The sequence below is a fragment of the Dendrobates tinctorius genome, unplaced genomic scaffold (assembly GCF_039654945.1).
Source record: "Dendrobates tinctorius isolate UK_male_01 unplaced genomic scaffold, ASM3965494v1 ptg000089l, whole genome shotgun sequence".
NCBI lineage: Eukaryota > Metazoa > Chordata > Amphibia > Anura > Dendrobatidae > Dendrobates > Dendrobates tinctorius.
In genome coordinates, this window is record NW_027361757.1 from 15,958,117 (window position 1) to 15,976,563 (window position 18,447).

General features: G+C 41.8%; 1 protein-coding gene across 1 annotated transcript in view; it reads right to left on the reverse strand.

Moving 5' to 3' along the window:
- Nucleotides 1-18,447, reverse strand: part of TLL2 (tolloid like 2) — a 337,545-nt gene that overhangs the window by 44,060 nt on the left and 275,038 nt on the right. Inside the window, exons 12-13 of the mRNA XM_073585855.1 lie at nucleotides 15,741-15,886; nucleotides 14,555-14,750 (exon numbers count right to left, since the gene is read on the reverse strand). Coding sequence (XP_073441956.1) covers nucleotides 14,555-14,750; nucleotides 15,741-15,886 — 342 coding nt within the window. The remainder of the gene's footprint in view (nucleotides 1-14,554; nucleotides 14,751-15,740; nucleotides 15,887-18,447) is intronic.

The window sequence follows — 18,447 nt, forward strand, 5'->3', positions numbered from 1 at the left end:
AAGCCATCAGTTCTAAAAACATTTATTTTGATCTCATCACTTCAGAGTAGAGTGTAGCAGTACATTCAGCCTGGGAACAGAAAAATTGTAGGTGGGCATTTTTTTGTGCATGGGCTTTAGGAGAGGCTTTCTTGGTGGACAACACCTTAACATGCCACTCCTCTGCAGTGTATGATGGACGCATTGTGTCATGGAAAACACTAACACTGCTTTGGCTTTCTACTTCTTTAGCTAATTACAGTGAACTTGCATGTCAATTTTTATTGCACCCTTCTCATCAGAAGGTATTACTGTTTAGTTGTTAAAGGGAATCTGTCACCTATTTTTTGCATATAAGATGCAGCCACTGCCATCAGGGGCTTATACTACAGCATTCTGTAATGCTGGAGATAAGTCCCCGATGTAACCTGAAAGTAAGAGAAACAAGATACAGTGGGGCAAAAAAGTATTTAGTCAGTCAGCAATAGTGCAAGTTCCACCACTTAAAAAGATGAGAGGCGTCTGTAATTTACATCATAGGTAGACCTCAACTATGGGAGACAAACTGAGAAAAAAAAAACCAGAAAATCACATTGTCTGTTTTTTTTTCCTTTTATTTGCATATTATGGTGGAAAATAAGTATTTGGTCAGAAACAAGCAATCAAGATTTCTGGCTCTCACAGACCTGTAACTTCTTCTTTAAGAGTCTCCTCTTTCCTCCACTCATTACCTGTAGTAATGGCACCTGTTTAAACTTGTTATCAGCATAAAAAGACACCTGTGCACACCCTCAAACAGTCTGACTCCAAACTCCACTATGGTGAAGACCAAAGAGCTGTCAAAGGACACCAGAAACAAAATTGTAGCCCTGCACCAGGCTGGGAAGACTGAATCTGCAATAGCCAACCAGCTTGGAGTGAAGAAATCAACTGTGGGAGCAATAATTAGAAAATGGAAGACATACAAGACCACTGATAATCTCCCTCGATCTGGTGCTCCACGCAAAATCCCACCCCGTGGGGTCAGAATGATCACAAGAACGGTGAGCAAAAATCCCAGAACCACGCGGGGGGACCTAGTGAATGAACTGCAGAGAGCTGGGACCAATGTAACAAGGCCTACCATAAGTAACACACTACGCCACCATGGACTCAGATCCTGCAGTGCCAGACGTGTCCCACTGCTTAAGCCTGTACATGTCCGGGCCCGTCTGAAGTTTGCTAGAGAGCATTTGGATGATCCAGAGGAGTTTTGGGAGAATGTCCTATGGTCTGATGAAACCAAACTGGAACTGTTTGGTAGAAACACAACTTGTCGTGTTTGGAGGAAAAAGAATACTGAGTTGCATCCATCAAACACCATACCTACTGTAAAGCATGGTGGTGGAAACATCATGCTTTGGGGCTGTTTCTCTGCAAAGGGGCCAGGACGACTGATCCGGGTACATGAAAGAATGAATGGGGCCATGTATCGTGAGATTTTGAGTGCAAACCCCCTTCCATCAGCAAGGGCATTGATGATGAAACGTGGCTGGGTCTTTCAACATGACAATGATCCAAAGCACACCGCCAGGGCAACGAAGGAGTGGCTTCGTAAGAAGCATTTCAACGTCCTGGAGTGGCCTAGCCAGTCTCCAGATCTCAACCCTATAGAAAACCTTTGGAGGGAGTTGAAAGTCCGTGTTGCCAAGCGAAAAGCCAAAAACATCACTGCTCTAGAGGAGATCTGCATGGTGGAATGGGCCAACATACCAACAACAGTGTGTGGCAACCTTGTGAAGACTTACAGAAAACGTTTGACCTCTGTCATTGCCAACAAAGGATATATCACAAAGTATTGAGATGAAATTTTGTTTCTGACCAAATACTTATTTTCCACCATAATATGCAAATAAAAGGAAAAAAAAATAGACAATGTGATTTTCTGGATTTTTTTTTCTCAGTTTGTCTCCCATAGTTGAGGTCTACCTATGATGTAAATTACAGACGCCTCTCATCTTTTTAAGTGGTGGAACTTGCACTATTGCTGACTGACTAAATACTTTTTTGCCCCACTGTATATTATATTCAACGGGGGGGGTCCTATCCGGGTCCGATGGGTGTCGCAGTCTGGGTCCGGCACCTCCCATCTTCTGGCGATGACGTCCTCTTCTTTGCTTCCCATCACGGCGCAGGCGTGCTGCTCTGCCCTGCTGAGGGCAGAGCAAAGTACTGCAGTGCGCAGGCGCCGGGAGAGGTCAGAGGGGTCCGGTGCCTGCGCACTGCAGTACTCTGCTCTACCCTCAACAGGGCAGATAAAGTACGCCTGCGCCAGAGCCGCGATGGGAAGCAAAGAAGAGGACGTCATTGCTAGAAGATGGGTGACGCTGGACTCAGACTGCGACACCCATGGGACCCGGACCGGACCGTCCCCCCCGGTGAGTATAATACAACTTGTTATTCTTATCTTTCAGGTTACATCGGGGGCTTATCTACAGCATTACAGAATGCTGTAGATAAGCCCCTGATGGCGGTGGCCGCATCTTATGTGCAAAAAAATAGATTACAGATTCCCTTTAACATCCGTGAACAGCCTGCACATCTCTGTGAGATGGTTGCAGTTCTATCTTTCTTTTTCCTTGGGTCTCGTGACATTTCTCTTCCTTGTGGTGCCATTGCTGACAGCATAAAATGAGAAGGGGTTTTCTTTGTTAAGTAACATCCTTTTATATTCAACTGTCGGCTGGACACCTGTTTAATGAATAATCAGACTTACCAGTGGTTGAATTTTTATTAATTAGAATCTTGTAGTCTAAACTTCAGCTTTGACTAAGACTTTAATTGGGGTGTAATCATTTTTGCAACATGGTCTTGAATGAAATTGTTAAGAAACTTACATTTTTCTTTAAGTGTGAAAAATAACAAATCTTGTTTGCAATCAATGGCCCACATTTGTTGGGAGTATTTTCTAGTATGGTAGACAATAGAAAATGTTGATTCTGAAATAAAACTAAAGGTTTTCTGACAAATCTGCTTGGGTGTACTCATTTATGTTGAGCATTGTATATATGTGACTTTTTTATTTTCAGGGTCACGGTGATCAGTGCAGAAATCAGAGCCCTCTCAGCCGACTCTCCCATTAGCAGCAGCGCTCGTTTGGATGAAGGCTCCTGTGTAGAGTTGAGTGAAACAGGTCGGTCAGATTCAAAAGTCGCTGAATTTCGCCAAAGTCGGGTTTCATGAAACGAAACCCGACCACAGTGTGAAGTTGGCCATGCGGTCGGCGACCCAAGCGTCAAAGACGGGTTTCGCTGAATGCTTGCACGTGACTTTTTTCAGCCAATGAGAGAAGCGGAGCATAGCGTAACTGGAGTGGGAGTGGGAGGGAGAGAGAGAGGGAGAGGGAGAGAGAGAGAAGAGAGAGATTTTGCCGCCTCTGGGGTTAAAATTCATGCCAGGTGTGTTTACAGTCCTCCACTCACTGTCGACTTTTCTCCCCATTGACTTGCATTGGGTTTCGTGTTTCAAGATTTTTCCTGACTTTTCCCTATAGTCGGCCGATTTCGTTCGACTCGACTTTTGAGAAAGTCGGGTTTCATGAAACCGACTCGACCCTAAAAAAGGCAAAGTCGCTCATCTCTACTCCTGTGTTCTCTGTGAGAAATGTGCCTTGCTTCACATCACCCGGTGGCTTATTTCTGTGAGACCTCCATCTAACATTAGTTGACCATTGCCTGAACATGTCGATATCCGCAGGTTCTGCCGACATTAATGTAATGTGTATGAGGGGCTTAATAGAGGATCAGAGGTAGGAGTCATGACTTACAGTGCCTTGCAAAAGTATTTGGCTCCCTGGAACTTTTTAACCTTTCCCACATATCATGTTTCAAACATAAAGATACCAAATGTAAATTTTTGGTGAAGAATCAACAACAAGTGGGACACAATTGTGAAGATGAATGAAATTTATTGGTTATTTTAAATTTTTGTGGAAATTCAAAAACTGAAAAGTGGGGAGTGCAATATTATTCGGCCCCTTTTACTTAATACTTTGTTGCGCCACCTTTTGCTGTGATTACAGCTGCAAGTTGCTTGGGGTATGTCTCTATCAGCTTTGTACATCGAGAGACTGAAATTCTTGCCATTCTTCCTTGGCAAACAGCTCGAGTTCAGTAAGGTTGGATGAGATCGTTTGTGAACAGCAATTTTCAGCTCTTTCCACAGATTCTTGATTGGATTCAGATCTGGACTTTGACTTGGCCATTCTAACACCTGAATATGTTTATTTATGAATCATTCCATTGTAGATTTTGCTTTACGTTTGGAATCATTGTCTTGTTGGAAGACAAATCTCCGTCCCAGTCTCAGGTCTTTTACAGACTCCAACAGGTTTTCTTCAAGAATGGTCCTGTATTTGGCTCCATCCAACTTCACATCAATTTTAATCAGCTTCCCTGTCCCTGCTGAAGAAAAGCAGCCCCAAACCATAACGCTGTCACCACCATGTTTGACAGTGGGGATGGTGTATTCAGAGTGATGAGCTGTGTTGCCTTTATGCCAAACATATCGTTTGGCATTGTTACCAAAAAGTTCGATTTTGGTTTCATCTGACCAGAGCACCTTCTTCCACATGTTTGGTGTGTCTCCCAGGTGTCTTGTTGCAAACTTTAAATGACACTTTCTATTAATATCTTTGAAAAATGGCTTTCTTCTTGCCACTCTTCCATAAAGGCCAGATTTGTGCAGTGTACAACTGATTGTTGCCCTATGGACAGACTGTCCCACCTCAGCTGTAGATCTCTGCAGTTGATCCAGAGTGATCATGGGCCTCTTGGCTGCATCTCTGATCAGTCTTCTCCTTGTTTGAGATGAAACTTTAGAGGGACGGCCGGGTCTTGGTAGATTTGCAGTGGTATGATACTCCTTACATTTCAATATGATCGCTTGCACAGTGCTCCTTGGGATGTTTAAATCTTTGGAAATCATTTTGTATCCAAATCCAGCTTTAAACTTCTCCACAACAGTATCACAGACCAGCCTGTTGTGTTCCTTGGTCTTCATGATGCTCTCTGTGCTGCAAACAGAACCCTGAGACTATCACAAAGCAGGTGCATTTATAAGGAGACTTGATTACACACAGGTGGATTATATTTATCATCATTAGTCATTTAGGACAACATTGGATCATTCAGAGATCCACAGTGAACTTCTGGAGTGAGTTTGCTGCACTGAAAGTAAAGGGGACGAATAATATTGCACGCTCCACTTTTCAGTTTTTGAATTTTCACAAAAATTTAAAATAACCAATAAATTTCGTTCAACTTCACAATTGTGTTCCACTTGTTGTTGATTCTTCACCAAAAATTTACATTTGGTATCTTTATGTTTGAAGCATGATACGTGGGAAAAAGTTGAAAAGTTCCAAGGGGGCCGAATTCTTTTGCAACGCACTGTATGTCATCCTCACTGTTTTCCAAGCCTCCTATACTGGTATTCAGGCTTATACACTCACTCAGACTAATAGAAGCAGTCATTAGTTGATGAGGAGGCAGGTACACATAGACACTGCTAAAAAATAAAAAAAACAAAAAATAGAAAAAAAAAACATTTTGTGGTGAGGATGCTCCCTGAGCTGTCGTCTACCTTCCATCACGCCTTATCCGGCAGACATGATATTAAGCCTATGTATAAATGATGAATTATTTTGAATGGTAGCTTTATGGAAACTGAGCTGATTGCAATTCTTAATCAACACTGCCATTTACTGGATAACACAAGCAATTCAATTTATTTCCTTGCACCATTACTACAACTGCAGTGTCAAATAATCTTTTTAAGTAGAATTCTTATTGAGAATTATTGTGCATTCACACAAATTCATTCAGCTATGTATCACTGTGGAACCACCACAAATCTCAGGGCCTGAACGTCTCCATTTGGATTAGAACTCAACAGCCTGCTCCTCTTTTTAATAATATCCACTCCTGATCAATTCTCAACTATATACAGTATAATGTCCTCCTGGTGCGACTAATACAATAATATGTAACCCTATAAACAGCTTGAGGAAAAAGCTCGCTATGCTTTTCACTGTGTAGCTAGTCTGAATTCTTGACCCTGTCCATGGACACAGTGTTCGCCATCACCTGTCAGAGGTCTGTGACATTCTCGTCCAGGAGTAATTCAAGCTGTTGCTAGAATAGAAATGTTGGACAATGAATAAATGTTCAACACGCTTTAAAAACAAAAACAAAACACGTCATGTATTGTGCAAATAACGAGCAACGTGCAAAGGACCCTCAAGCTAAACACCCCAGATTAGTCAGCAATTACCAGCTGAAGAAGTCAGAGAACAACAATGCCACAAAAGGAGAAGAAAGACTGCAGGAAAAACTAAGGAACCAAGAAAACAGGGTCCAGCGCAGAGGCCTCAGATTTGGGGGATAGTGGAACAAACTTATCATCTACCAGACTGCACCCTTCACCTCCCAGCCTTTTTTCACCTTCATGACCAGCCTAAATTTTAAAATTCTGACAGTGTCACTTTAAGAGTTAATAACTGGACCGCTTCAACGGATCCCACTGATTCTGAAAAGTTTAGGTCGATATTTTCTGTGCTTATTTGTGAAAATATTGGAATTTTGCATAAATTTCGCAATTTTCCATTTTTAGGCCCTTAACCCCTTACTGACATGTGTTGTATATGTCTGGAACTATGGGAGCTGCGTTCCCACAAACCGCCGTACTTATACTTCTTCACGATCGCGCGTAATCACATATACCCACGCTATATGAAAGCTGACACCCTGCAGCAATGCCCCACAATCAGTGCTTGAACCCCTCTGACAGCGACATCACGGGGCATCGCAGAGGGAGGGAGCTCCCTTTCTGCTCCCTTCGGCACGACGCGACTGCGATTGCGCTGTGCCAATGGTATCCATGGTGACCCAGTGCCGAAAGATGGCAGAGGGGTCACCCAAGGACACTGGCCTGTAATCCCCTGCTCAGTGCACAAGTGGACATGCCTCCTCCCTGCCTCCGATGCATAGATCTAAGGCCGGGATCACACACAGCGAGATACGGCTGAGTCTCGCAGGTTAAAACCAAGCTCTAGGCGCCGGCACTCTGGAGCGGAGCGTGCAGCTCCATGTATTGCTGTGCGGCTGCACACTCCGCTCCGGAGTGCCGGTGCCAGAGCTTGGTTTTAACCTGCGAGACTCGGCCGTATCTCGCTGTAGTATGACTAAAGCATTGCAGAGTATTAGACCAGCAATTAGGTCAGGGAAAGTTGAAGTTCCATCCTGAGACAAAAAATGTAAAAAATTTAAAAAAAAATAATTGTAAAATATTTTTTTTTAAAATCACAAAATAAAAAAATGAAAAATATTAATCCAATAAATACATTTATGTAAAAACAAAAATAAAAAAAGTACACATTTGAAATCGTCTGGAACGAGCCGAACTATAAAGTTATCCCACTATTTAAAGGGAATCTGTCACCCCATTTTCGGCCTATAAGCTGTGGCCACCGCCAAGAGAGAGAGAATTTCTCAGCCGCCAGAACGGGATTTAGGGTTAAATTTCCGGCAAAGGCAATTCTCCCGGGCAAATGCGGATCCGGCCAGCAAAAAAACGTTTCAGTGTCCATTAAGTCATGTCAGCGAACGCCAAAATTTTGGCGGATCCGTGAAAAAACGGATCCTACGGATGACCATCCGTCAAGATTCGCCGATAATGCAAGTCAATGGGAAGAAAAACGGATCCGCCAACAAAAATGGCGGATCCGTTTTTTTGCAAAACGGCGGATTTTGCCTGATGGTGACAGATGGTTGTGTGAAAGAGGCCTAAGCCCCAGATGAAACCTGAAAGATAAGAAAAACACGTTAGATTATACTCACCGGGGGGGCAGAGTCGGGGGCAGTGGGTGTCGCAGTTCGGCGCCTCCCATCTTCTAGCGATGACGTCCTCCTCCTTGCTTCTCCCTTGGCTCCTGGTGAGGGCAGAGAAAAGTACTGCAGTGCGCAGGCGCCGGACCTCTCTGATCTTTCCCGGCGCCTGCGCACTGCAGTACTCTGCTCTGCCCTCAACAGGGCAGATAAAGTACGCCTGCGCAGGAGCCAAGGGAGAAGCAAGGAGGAGGACATCATCGTATGAAGATGGGAGGCACCGCACGGGACGGCGACACCCATCGGACCAGACCGAACGCCAGGGTGAGTATAATCTAACTCTTTTTTTCTTATCTTTCAGGTTTCATCAGGGGCTTATCTACAGCATTACAGAATGCTGTAGATAAGCCCCTGGTGGCGGTGGCTGCAGCTGATAGGGCTAAAATGGGGTGAAAGATCCCCTTTAACCTCTTCAGTGAACATCGTATAAAAAGAAATAAACAAGACAAAAAACTATGCTTTATAATTACACCAGAGAACAAAAAGTGGAATAAGACGTGATAAAAAAGGCAAATGTAAATAAAAATGGTTTAGCTGAAAACATCATCTTGTCCCGCGAAAAACAAGCCACCATACAGTTCCATCAGCAGAAAAATAAAAAGTATAGCTCTCAGAATAAAAAATAATCATTTTTTTCTATAAAATAGGTTTTATTGTGTATAAGTCATGCATAAAAACGTCAACAGATGACTCTGTTGGCCGAAATATGGAAAAATTATAGCTGTATACCGCACGAGGAACGGCAAAGACAACAATTGTTCAAATGCCTTTAATATTTTCATTCTGAGCGCTTACCCTGGGGTTTCCGTGTAAATCTCTGAAATACGTGATTCAGACGGAATCCCCCGGTGGAAGTTTCCTTATGTGGCATGCATAAAAGTGTCGTCGCCCACAGTTTTGTGCACTTCTGAAAGAAGGACACCGCTGAACAAAGGCCAGACGGAGTCCAGAGTAACGCTGCTGCCTCATTATAGTGAATGGATCCCTCGAAGGTTTCATCAGAATGATGTCACTTGGAGATTTAGAGGTAAACACCCATGTAAATGCTCAGCGTAGAGTGCCGGATAAATGACATACCAAACATTATGTAAAATGTCCCAATAAAAGCTTCAACTCAATCCACAAAAAAGCAAGTCCCCACTCAGGTCCGTCATCTGTTAAAGGGAATCTGTCACCTAATTTTCTACTATCAGCTGCGGCCACAGCCATCAGGGGCTTATCTACAGCATTTTGTAATGCTGTAGATAAGCCCCCGATGAAACCTGAAAGATAAGAAAAACACGTTAGATTATACTCACCGGGGGGCGGTGGGTGTCACGGTCCGGTCCGGCGCCTCTCATCTTCATACGATGATGTCCTCCTCCTTGCTTCTCCCTCAGCTCCTGCGCAGGTGTACTTTATCTGACCTGTTGAGGGCAGAGTAAATTACTACATTGTGCAGGCGCCGGGAAAGGTCAGAGAGCTCCGACGCCAACGCACTGCAGTACTCTGCTCTGCCCTCAATAGGACAGAGAAAGTACGCCTGCGCAGGAGCCGAGGGAGAAGCAAGGAGGAGGACAGCATCGTATGAAGATGGGAGGCGCCGAATCGGACAGCAACAGCCATCAGACCAGACCGAATGCCGGGGTGAGTATAATCTAACTCTTTTTTCTTATCTTTCAGGTTATACCGGGGGCTTATCTACAGCATTACAGAATGCTGGAGATAAGCCCTGTTGGCGGTGGCCGCAGTTGATAGTCCAAAAATGGGGTGATAGATCCCCTTTAACGGAAATATAGGGAGCTTCAATGTTATTGGTACTACAAAGGCTCCGGAAAAGCAAAATGAATCCTCGCCCCTCTAATGAAATTGAGCAAATTATGCACTCACAAATCCAAATGCCCCCTCCATTCTGAACTCCAGTGTACCTAAACCTCATATAGCGCCAACATGTTTGGCATTTCTAAAGTGATGACAGCCCGCCTAATTTACAGGTGCGTGTCTCCAGAAGCACAAGTTGGGCATAACTTACTAGTCTCTATAACGACAGTTTGCAATTTTCACTCTGCAACAATTACTGCTGCTTGTTTCTGTAAAACACCCATGGAGCCAAAATTGTTACTACACCTCCAGGGGCTCTGTATATGGAGTACGCAAACTATTCTAGGAGGCAAATAGCTCTCCGTCCATCCCGAGTCTCGCTATGTGGCTAGGCAGTACTGTACAGCCACTTCAGCAGAAATTGTGGGACAAATTTTGATGCCATTTTTTACCAATTTCCCAGTGTGAAAATGTAAAATCTAGGACTAAAGTAACATTTTGGTGGAAAACATGTATTTTTTTCTTCACTGCCCAATTGTATAAAATTCTGTAACACACCTGTGGTGTCCATATGATCACTGCACTACTAGATGAATTCATTGAGGTATAGCTTGTAAAAAGGGGTCACTTATGGTAGGTTCTGCTGTTCTTGCACCTTAAGGGCTCTGCCAATTTGACATGGCACCCTCAAACCAGTCCAGCATAATCTGAACTCCAAAATGGCGCTTCTGCCCTACTGTGCCTAAAAAGTAGTTTTCCCCTACATATAGGGTATTGGTGTACTTAGGAGAAATTGCCAACAAATTTTGTGATCAATTTTATCCTGCTATCCTTGTGAACATGAAAAAATCTGGGCCTAAAACAACATTTTTATGAGAAAAATATTTTTTTTCATGTTACATTGCAAAATTTTGTGTAGCACCTGTGGATTCAAGGAGATCACCACACATCTAGATACATTTCTTGAGGGTTCTAGTTTCCAAAATGGAGGAATTCCACTGTTTAGGCACATCAGGGGCTCTCCAAATGTTTTCTCCTGTTACCCTTGTAAAAATAAAAAAAAAATTGGGCTTAAAGTAAACTTTTTGTGAAAAAAAGTTAAATGTTAATTTAACAGGTATTGCTTCAATTCCTGTGAAGCACCTGAAGGGTTAATAAACATCTTGAATGTGGTTTTGAGCTTCTTGAGGAGTGCAGTGAAAATTGCAAATCTGAGGCTGAGGTTGAGCTCTACGCTGAGATCTTGCATCAGGGTTTCCATCTAAATCTCTGTGATTCAGATGAAACCCTTGAGGGATCCATTCACTATAATGAGGCAGCAGAGATACTGTGGACAAACCCACTTTTATGAATGCCGAAAAAGTTGGACAATGATGGATCATAGGCCAGACGGCATCCACAGTGTCTCCATCTGCCTCATTAATGGGAATCTTCCTCATTAAAGGGAATATTCCGTCGATGGTTCGATCTGCATCATGTATTTAAGAGATTTACATGCTAACCCAGGTGTAAGCGCTCAGCGTAGAGTGCAGGATAAATGTGAGTCTAGCATTAATGTGATATTTTGAAGGCAGAAAAAAACAATTCAGCAACAGGTAAAGAATTAGTTTTATTTTTTACGTCGTACCTCGTGCGGTATAAGTAATTAGATGGATTTATTCTTTGGGTTGGTGCGACTCTTTTTATGCTTGGCTGCTATTACCCACTAAAAGTTTTTGCATCAACATATTCTGAGAGCTATAATTTTTCAAGATTTCTGCTCATAGAGTCATGTGACAGCTTGTTTTTTGCGAGACGAGTTGACTTTTTTATTTTTACCATTTTCAGTCATACTTTTTTATTTATTTTTCTATTCCGATTTTTGGAAGGCAGAAGCAACCAAAACCATTCAGGAATTGTTTTGAGGTTTTTTTTATTCATGCGGTTGACTGTATAGTCAAAGTGTTAAGAAAAATGTATTCTCCGGGTCAGTACAATTTCAGTGATACCATATTGATATTTTTTTTTATGTTTTGGCGCTTTTTTAATTATTTTTGCAGTGTTGTATACTGAAAGCTATAACTTTTTTATTTATCTGCTCATATAGCTGTAAAGTGGCTTTTTTTTTGCAAGACAAAATGTTATTTCCAGCTATATTATTTTTATTTCCATTCAACCTTTTGATTACGTTTTATTACATTTTTTGTGTCATAATGCAAAAGCATTGTTTATTGCCTTGCTTTTTATTTTTTTGATGGTATTTACTGAAGGGTTAACTAGTGAGACAGTTTTATAGTTCGGGTTGTCACTTACGGGCAATACTAAATATGGGTCCTTTGTTTATTTTTGTTTTTACATAAATATACATATTAGTTGGTGCAATATTTTTATCACTTTTTGTGATTCTTTTTCATAAATATTTTTTAAACTTTTTAGAACTTTTTTTTAACTTTTTTACTTAGTCCATCAAAGGGACTTTAACTTTCACTGCCGTGATCGCTGATATCATACAGTGCAATGCATCAGCAAGGCTTTATACCTGTCAGTGCTGCACTGACAGAAGCATTTTAGACCATGCTCCTGGCATGGTCTTAACTAGGCCAAGTAGCTGGCAGACCCAGGGGCGCCAATTGACGCCTCCTAAACGTTGTTTTCTATATCAATCGTCGCATTTAGGTGGCTAAATGGCCAGGGGCGGTGCGGTCACTGCTCCTGGCAAAGACAGCGGGGTCTCACCTATTACTTACGCCGAGCTCCTTTGCCCACACAATCGCCATGAGGTAATTTTACGTCATAAGTCGTGAACCACTTCCAGACCATGACGTAAACTTATGTCAAAGGTCGCGAAGGGGCTACAGACTTGACCATGGTCCCGAATTTTGATTTACCTACTGACATCACAGCACACTAATTGGTGCCAGAAAAAGTTAAGAACATAAGAGATAGCAAACAATGTTGATTACTACAAAATCTCTTCACTGAGGATGTCAAGAGTAGATATTAAAGCCTACTAACAGGAGAGAGACCTAATAACCCATGATAACAAAGTCCTATTCTTACAAGATTTCTCACCAGCAGTGTCTCTATAAAGAAAAGCAATTACATCTATTATCCGAACCCTCTAGAAAAGGAACGCCAAATTCCAGTTGTTATACCCAGCTAAACTGTAGATCCAGGAGTCTGCTTTTTACCAAACACTGTCATTTAGAAGAAGAAAGACTCAGCCCTGAGTCAGCTATGATGAAAATGTACATCATGGGTCGTCGTGAGATTAAGGTGCTATGTAACCTCCACTTCATGTGTAGGATACACCCAAAACTGAATCAGTCTCTAAAGCCCTCAGAAATAAATAATTGAAAAAATATAGACTTCTGAAAATGTCTTGAATTACCGTATATGAAAAATTGCTGGTTAATTTACAAAATATCTACTAATCCACAAAAAAAATGAACATCTAAAATAAAAATGATGCCATACCAAAGTGGGCATACGGTAAAGTTTAATCATTAAACTATTTTGTGTAATATCACCAATTGTTTTAAGGGCAGAAAAATCACAGGGTCCATGACAGATGACATACATGCAGCCTGATCCCCGGGTTTTTTTCTTTTCAACTACATTCTAAACATATTGAGCTAAATGTACTAATGCTATAAAGTACAATGTGTTACCCCCCAATTTTTTTTAGAATGAGTTGGATAATTAAAACATTCCAAAATTATTGCCATGCAGGTTTTAAAAATGGACAGTGTCATTAAGAGGGTAATAAAAACAAGTGTAAAAAGAAAAAAAAAAAGAATGACCATCATGCCTCCCAACATAGCCACTTTTTGGAAAGAATGTTACTCATTTTGACCCAAACCTCAATGTCGGCATTGCTCTCCTTACCTCCTATTGATTATTGTGATTATTATGTCTATTTAGACTATTTTTGTGCTGATATGCAAATAAAGTATTAACATTAAACAACTGAAGAAAATTGGATCAAACAAAAAACCACCACAAAAAATATAAAATGCAAATGCTATATTGAATCAAGCTAAAAAAAACATTTTTGCAATAAAATACTATGAGGAGGTCACAACAAATAATACCACAAGTGAAAAATGAGAACGGTTTGATCCTTAGAGCAAAAGGAATATGTTGATTACTATGCTTATAGTGCCAGTATACACTACAATGTGGGGATTGTATATAATGTATACAGCATAGTTAGATCACAAGCATGTATAGAAAAACACTAAGTAAAAAATTCAGCATACTGCTTCCAATAGAAAAACAATAAATGAAGCATACATACATAGTCCTCCAATAAAGTGTTAGTGCATTGCAGGTGCAGAGGGAAACCAGACAGTGTAATACTTATGAAAATATAAACTCAGGCATAGAGCATTTATATAGACCGAACCATACAAAGCCAGATAGCAAGAGGCGAAACGCGCTTCGGGGTAGGGGTGGGTAATCTCCCTCCTCCTTTATCAATAAATCATAAAATAAATAAATCAATAAAGCATTTACATTTTAATATATTCTACTTTTGGAGGTTTCAGTTTACTCCCATCTTCTTCAGTCGTACAATGAATATACATGGGTACATCGCCATCCATACTGTTATGACTTAATGTGGAGGAACAACACACAAGAGAGATATGTTTCCGTTCTATACACATTTGTGCTTGTCTTTTCTTTGTTATTCAAAGTATTAACAGTATAAATATGAATGAAAAAGTGGATCTTCTTATTAAAAACAATCTGTCCTTCTGTCCATTAAAAAAGTGGTCAGTGGCCGCAAGAGGATTTATCCCAATCTCACCAGAAGACCCTCACTTAAAAAGCCCCAGTAAAGCCTCGGGATGCAAAATGGAAGTTACCTTTAAAGAAGTTTGCAGAAAATCCAGCTTTATTAACTGAGGAATCAGAAAAAAACTTTATCCAAAGAGTATTAGAGGTAGATTTAATGTCATCAGGCTTCTCGTAGCCACAGAACTGCCCAACAAGTGGACTATCTTCTGATGGACCATCACGTATTTGCAGGTGGTCATACAAGCAGTTGTCATGCACTTCAAACTATGGGATAGACATAACAGTGATTAACATAATTATATGTTACAGGCACTTTCATTGTTTGAGTGTGTTGTTCAAATGGGTAACAAATGGATTTAATTTTTTTTTAATACAAAACCAAATCATCATTGCATCTTCATGTATTTGTATGGAAATATGTTTATGAGCAGTTGGGGCCTGAAGAACTCAACAAATATATAGAGCGGTCAACTCATGATGATGACTCCTAATAACAATATTTGTATAAAGAGGCATAAGGACCTCAGATGGCGGTGTCCTTCTGCAGTGAGGTGGGCTCACCACGTCCAAGAATTACAAATCATTTACTTGAATGGACTTAATGAAATACTATATTTCTAAACATGTAGCCTGCCATTGGATTGTCTTAGGAAACTTTAAGAAAATTAACGCAGAGAACAACTGCAGAAGACAAGACGTGCATCTTCTCCTCATCCCTGTGAAAACAGCACATCGCTGAGATGACGGCGGTCTAGGACTAGTCGATGAATGGTGCATACGAGGGTAAAACTTCAGTTTTATATTAAGAGCAGCAACACTTATTTATAATATAGGGGGATTCCTAGAAGTATTAGTAGGAGGTTGATAAGGGCTACTAATATATTATAGAGGTAAACACTCCAGAGAGGTTTCCAGGCTTCTTCCGACACCGCTCTAGTTGATTGACAGGTCTGTCCTCATGTACATGTAATTAGGGTGGTGCAGGAAGAAACTGGCCAGTGTGGCATGAAACAAGTCCAGTCTCTTCCTACAATCCTCGGGCAGTTCTGCAAACACTGGAGCGTTTCAGACAAAAACATACCGAGCAGCAATCGTACACAGCCAGGCTGTGAATCATGCTGCTCATGGTCTTGGAAGCCAGATAAAAGTGTCAGGTTTCCTTTAAATGTGATTTCATTAGAATGAGAAATGTAGGAGTGGAACTTAAAACTAAGAATAAAAAAACACATCATGCACACACCAGAAGAGCATTACCTCAAAAGTTTGGAAAGAAAGACCAACCACAAATCCTTCTGAGACTGTAATTATCCATTCACATTGCCTGTCCGGTCGATAATCATCTGGGTAATTAGGAGACTGAATCTGACCAATATCTTTTTTTATATTGCCTCCACATTTAGCTAGAAGATATAAATGAAGTTACAATATTTTTAGATCTTGAAGCAATGTAATATTTTCGTTGCAGAGAAGCCAGAGGTTGTACATCTGATCCTGTTTGATGAGCTGAACAAGATTTGTAAACAGTTTTATTATAGTTCAAGGTATAGAAGAAGCAAAATATATATTTGTTATCACAATTGCCCCAGACAACACCTTTAATCCCTGGATGTGCACACTTACTATACAGGTTCAGAAGATCAGCAAAACTGTCATAAAAAAGTATTTACCTGCAGCCATTAGTGGTAATCTTGAAATAAATACCATTTTTATATGTATGCCTTTCTAACTAGAAGTACAGCTGCAGGGAGAACAGTACGGTAAGTTATATTCTCCCTGTAGCCACCCACTTATAGCCCATGGAGCATATGTAGGTGGAAGTTCTTCTGCATTGACGTGGAGATACACCGGTGAATAGCAGTGTGAGCTGTCATTCTTACCTCAACGCCCCTTATTTCTCAAGTATTAGATCAGATAGACATGCTGGACAGCAGTGTGAACGGCCTGTTTTTACCTCAGCACCTCTGGTATCTCAGAATTAGATCAGATAGACATGGCAGTCAGCCATGTAAGCAGCCTCGTCTTACCTCAGCATCCCTGATATCTCCAGAACTAGACCAGATAGACATGGTACACAGAAGTGAGAGTGGCCTCTTCTTACCTGAGCACCCCTGGTATCTCCGGCATTAGACCAGATAGACAGGGTGTACAGCAGTGTGAGCTGCCTCTCCTTACCTCAGCACCCCTGGTATCTCCAGCATTAGACCAGATAGACAAGGTAGACAGCAGTGTGGGCAGCCTCTTCTTACCTCAGCACCCCTTATATCTCCAGAGTTAGGTCAGATAGACCGGGTGGACAGCAGTGTGAGCGGCCTCTTCTTACCTCAGTACCCCTGGTATCTCCAGTGTTAGATCAGCTATACAGGGTGGACAGCAGTGTGAGCTGCTTCTTATCTCAGTATCCCTGGTATCTCCATTATTAGCTCAGAATAGACAGGGAGGACAGTAGTGTGAGCATGCTCTGCTTACGTCACCACCACTGATATTTCCAGTATTAGCTCCTTTTCCACGTTGGGCATAATAGTACGCCCACGTCAGACTCCCTCGCTTTGATGTGGGCTCCGCTGCTAAGCACACATCTTTTCTGGCACACGTCAGCTGTTTTGAACAGCTGACATGTGCATGGAACAGCCGCGGGTGGAATCGCGATCCATCCGCGCTTATTAACCCGTTAAATGCTGTTGTCAAACGCTGACAGCGGCATTTAACATGCGATTCCGGCAATCCCGCCCTAAATCCCGCTCATCGGTGACTTCCGTCACGTGATTGCGGGTCACGGATGGGTTGGCATGACAACCAGAAGTCTCCTGGAAACCTCTATGGTTGTCACTGCCGGCTTGCTATGAGCACCGCCCGATGGTCGGCACTCATAGCACGTGAGTAATTCTGCTACATAGAGAAGATCTGATCATCACCTGTATGTAGTAGAGCCGATCGGGTTATGGCAGCTTCTAGTTTCCCATGGAGACTATTGAAGTATGACAAAAGTAAAAGAAAAATAGGTTTTTAAAAATATAAAAAAAATACAAAAGTTCAAATCACCCCCCTTTCACCCCATTCAAAATAAAAAAAAAAATCAAACATACACATATTTGGTATCGCTGCATTCAGAATGGCCCGATCTATCAATAAAAAAAATGAATAACCTGATCGCTAAATGGCATAGCGAGAAAAAAAGTCGAAACGCCAGAATTACGTTTTTTTGGTTGCCATAACATTGCTTTAAAATGCAATAACTGGTAATCAAAAGATCGTATCTGCACCAAACGTCAGCTCGGCATGCAAAAAATAAGCCCTTGCCCAACCCGAGATCAAGAAAAATAGAGACGCTACGGGTAGGGATGAGCGAATATACTCGTTAGGATTCGGTACTCGGCGAGTAATGAGGTACTCGCATCCTAGCGAGTAAATTTCACTACTCGCCTCGCAATATTCGGATCTCCCGCCGGCATGTGTTAGCCAATCACAGTAAAGCCGCTGCCTTCTTTGTTGTGGCATTACTGTTATTGGTTGGCCATGCAGCGTCACTGTATCGCTGGAGCCCCTGGAGAGCGGTCGCATCAGCTGATGCGGTTGCTCTCCACGGGAGATGTGGGACCCTCGTTATTAATAGGATTACGGTGGAAAGGTGAGTATAGGTTGCTTTATTATTTTAATTTTTTTACAGGTGATCAATGGCTTCAGGGAATTAGGTGTGTGCGGTGAGTACGTACTCTATGTTATGTGTTGTATATTATGTATATATACTGTATGTTATGTGTTGTATGTTCTGTGTGTCTTTTTTTTACATTCACCACATTAGCTGGATGATGGGAATACTACTTTCCCATCATCCGCTAATGCTGTCACTGTAGCGGGCATAGCCGGATGGGACAAGTAATCCCATCGGACGATGCCGGCACAGCCACCACACAGGCCCGCACAGCCACCACACAGGCCCCGCACAGCCACCGCATAGGACCCG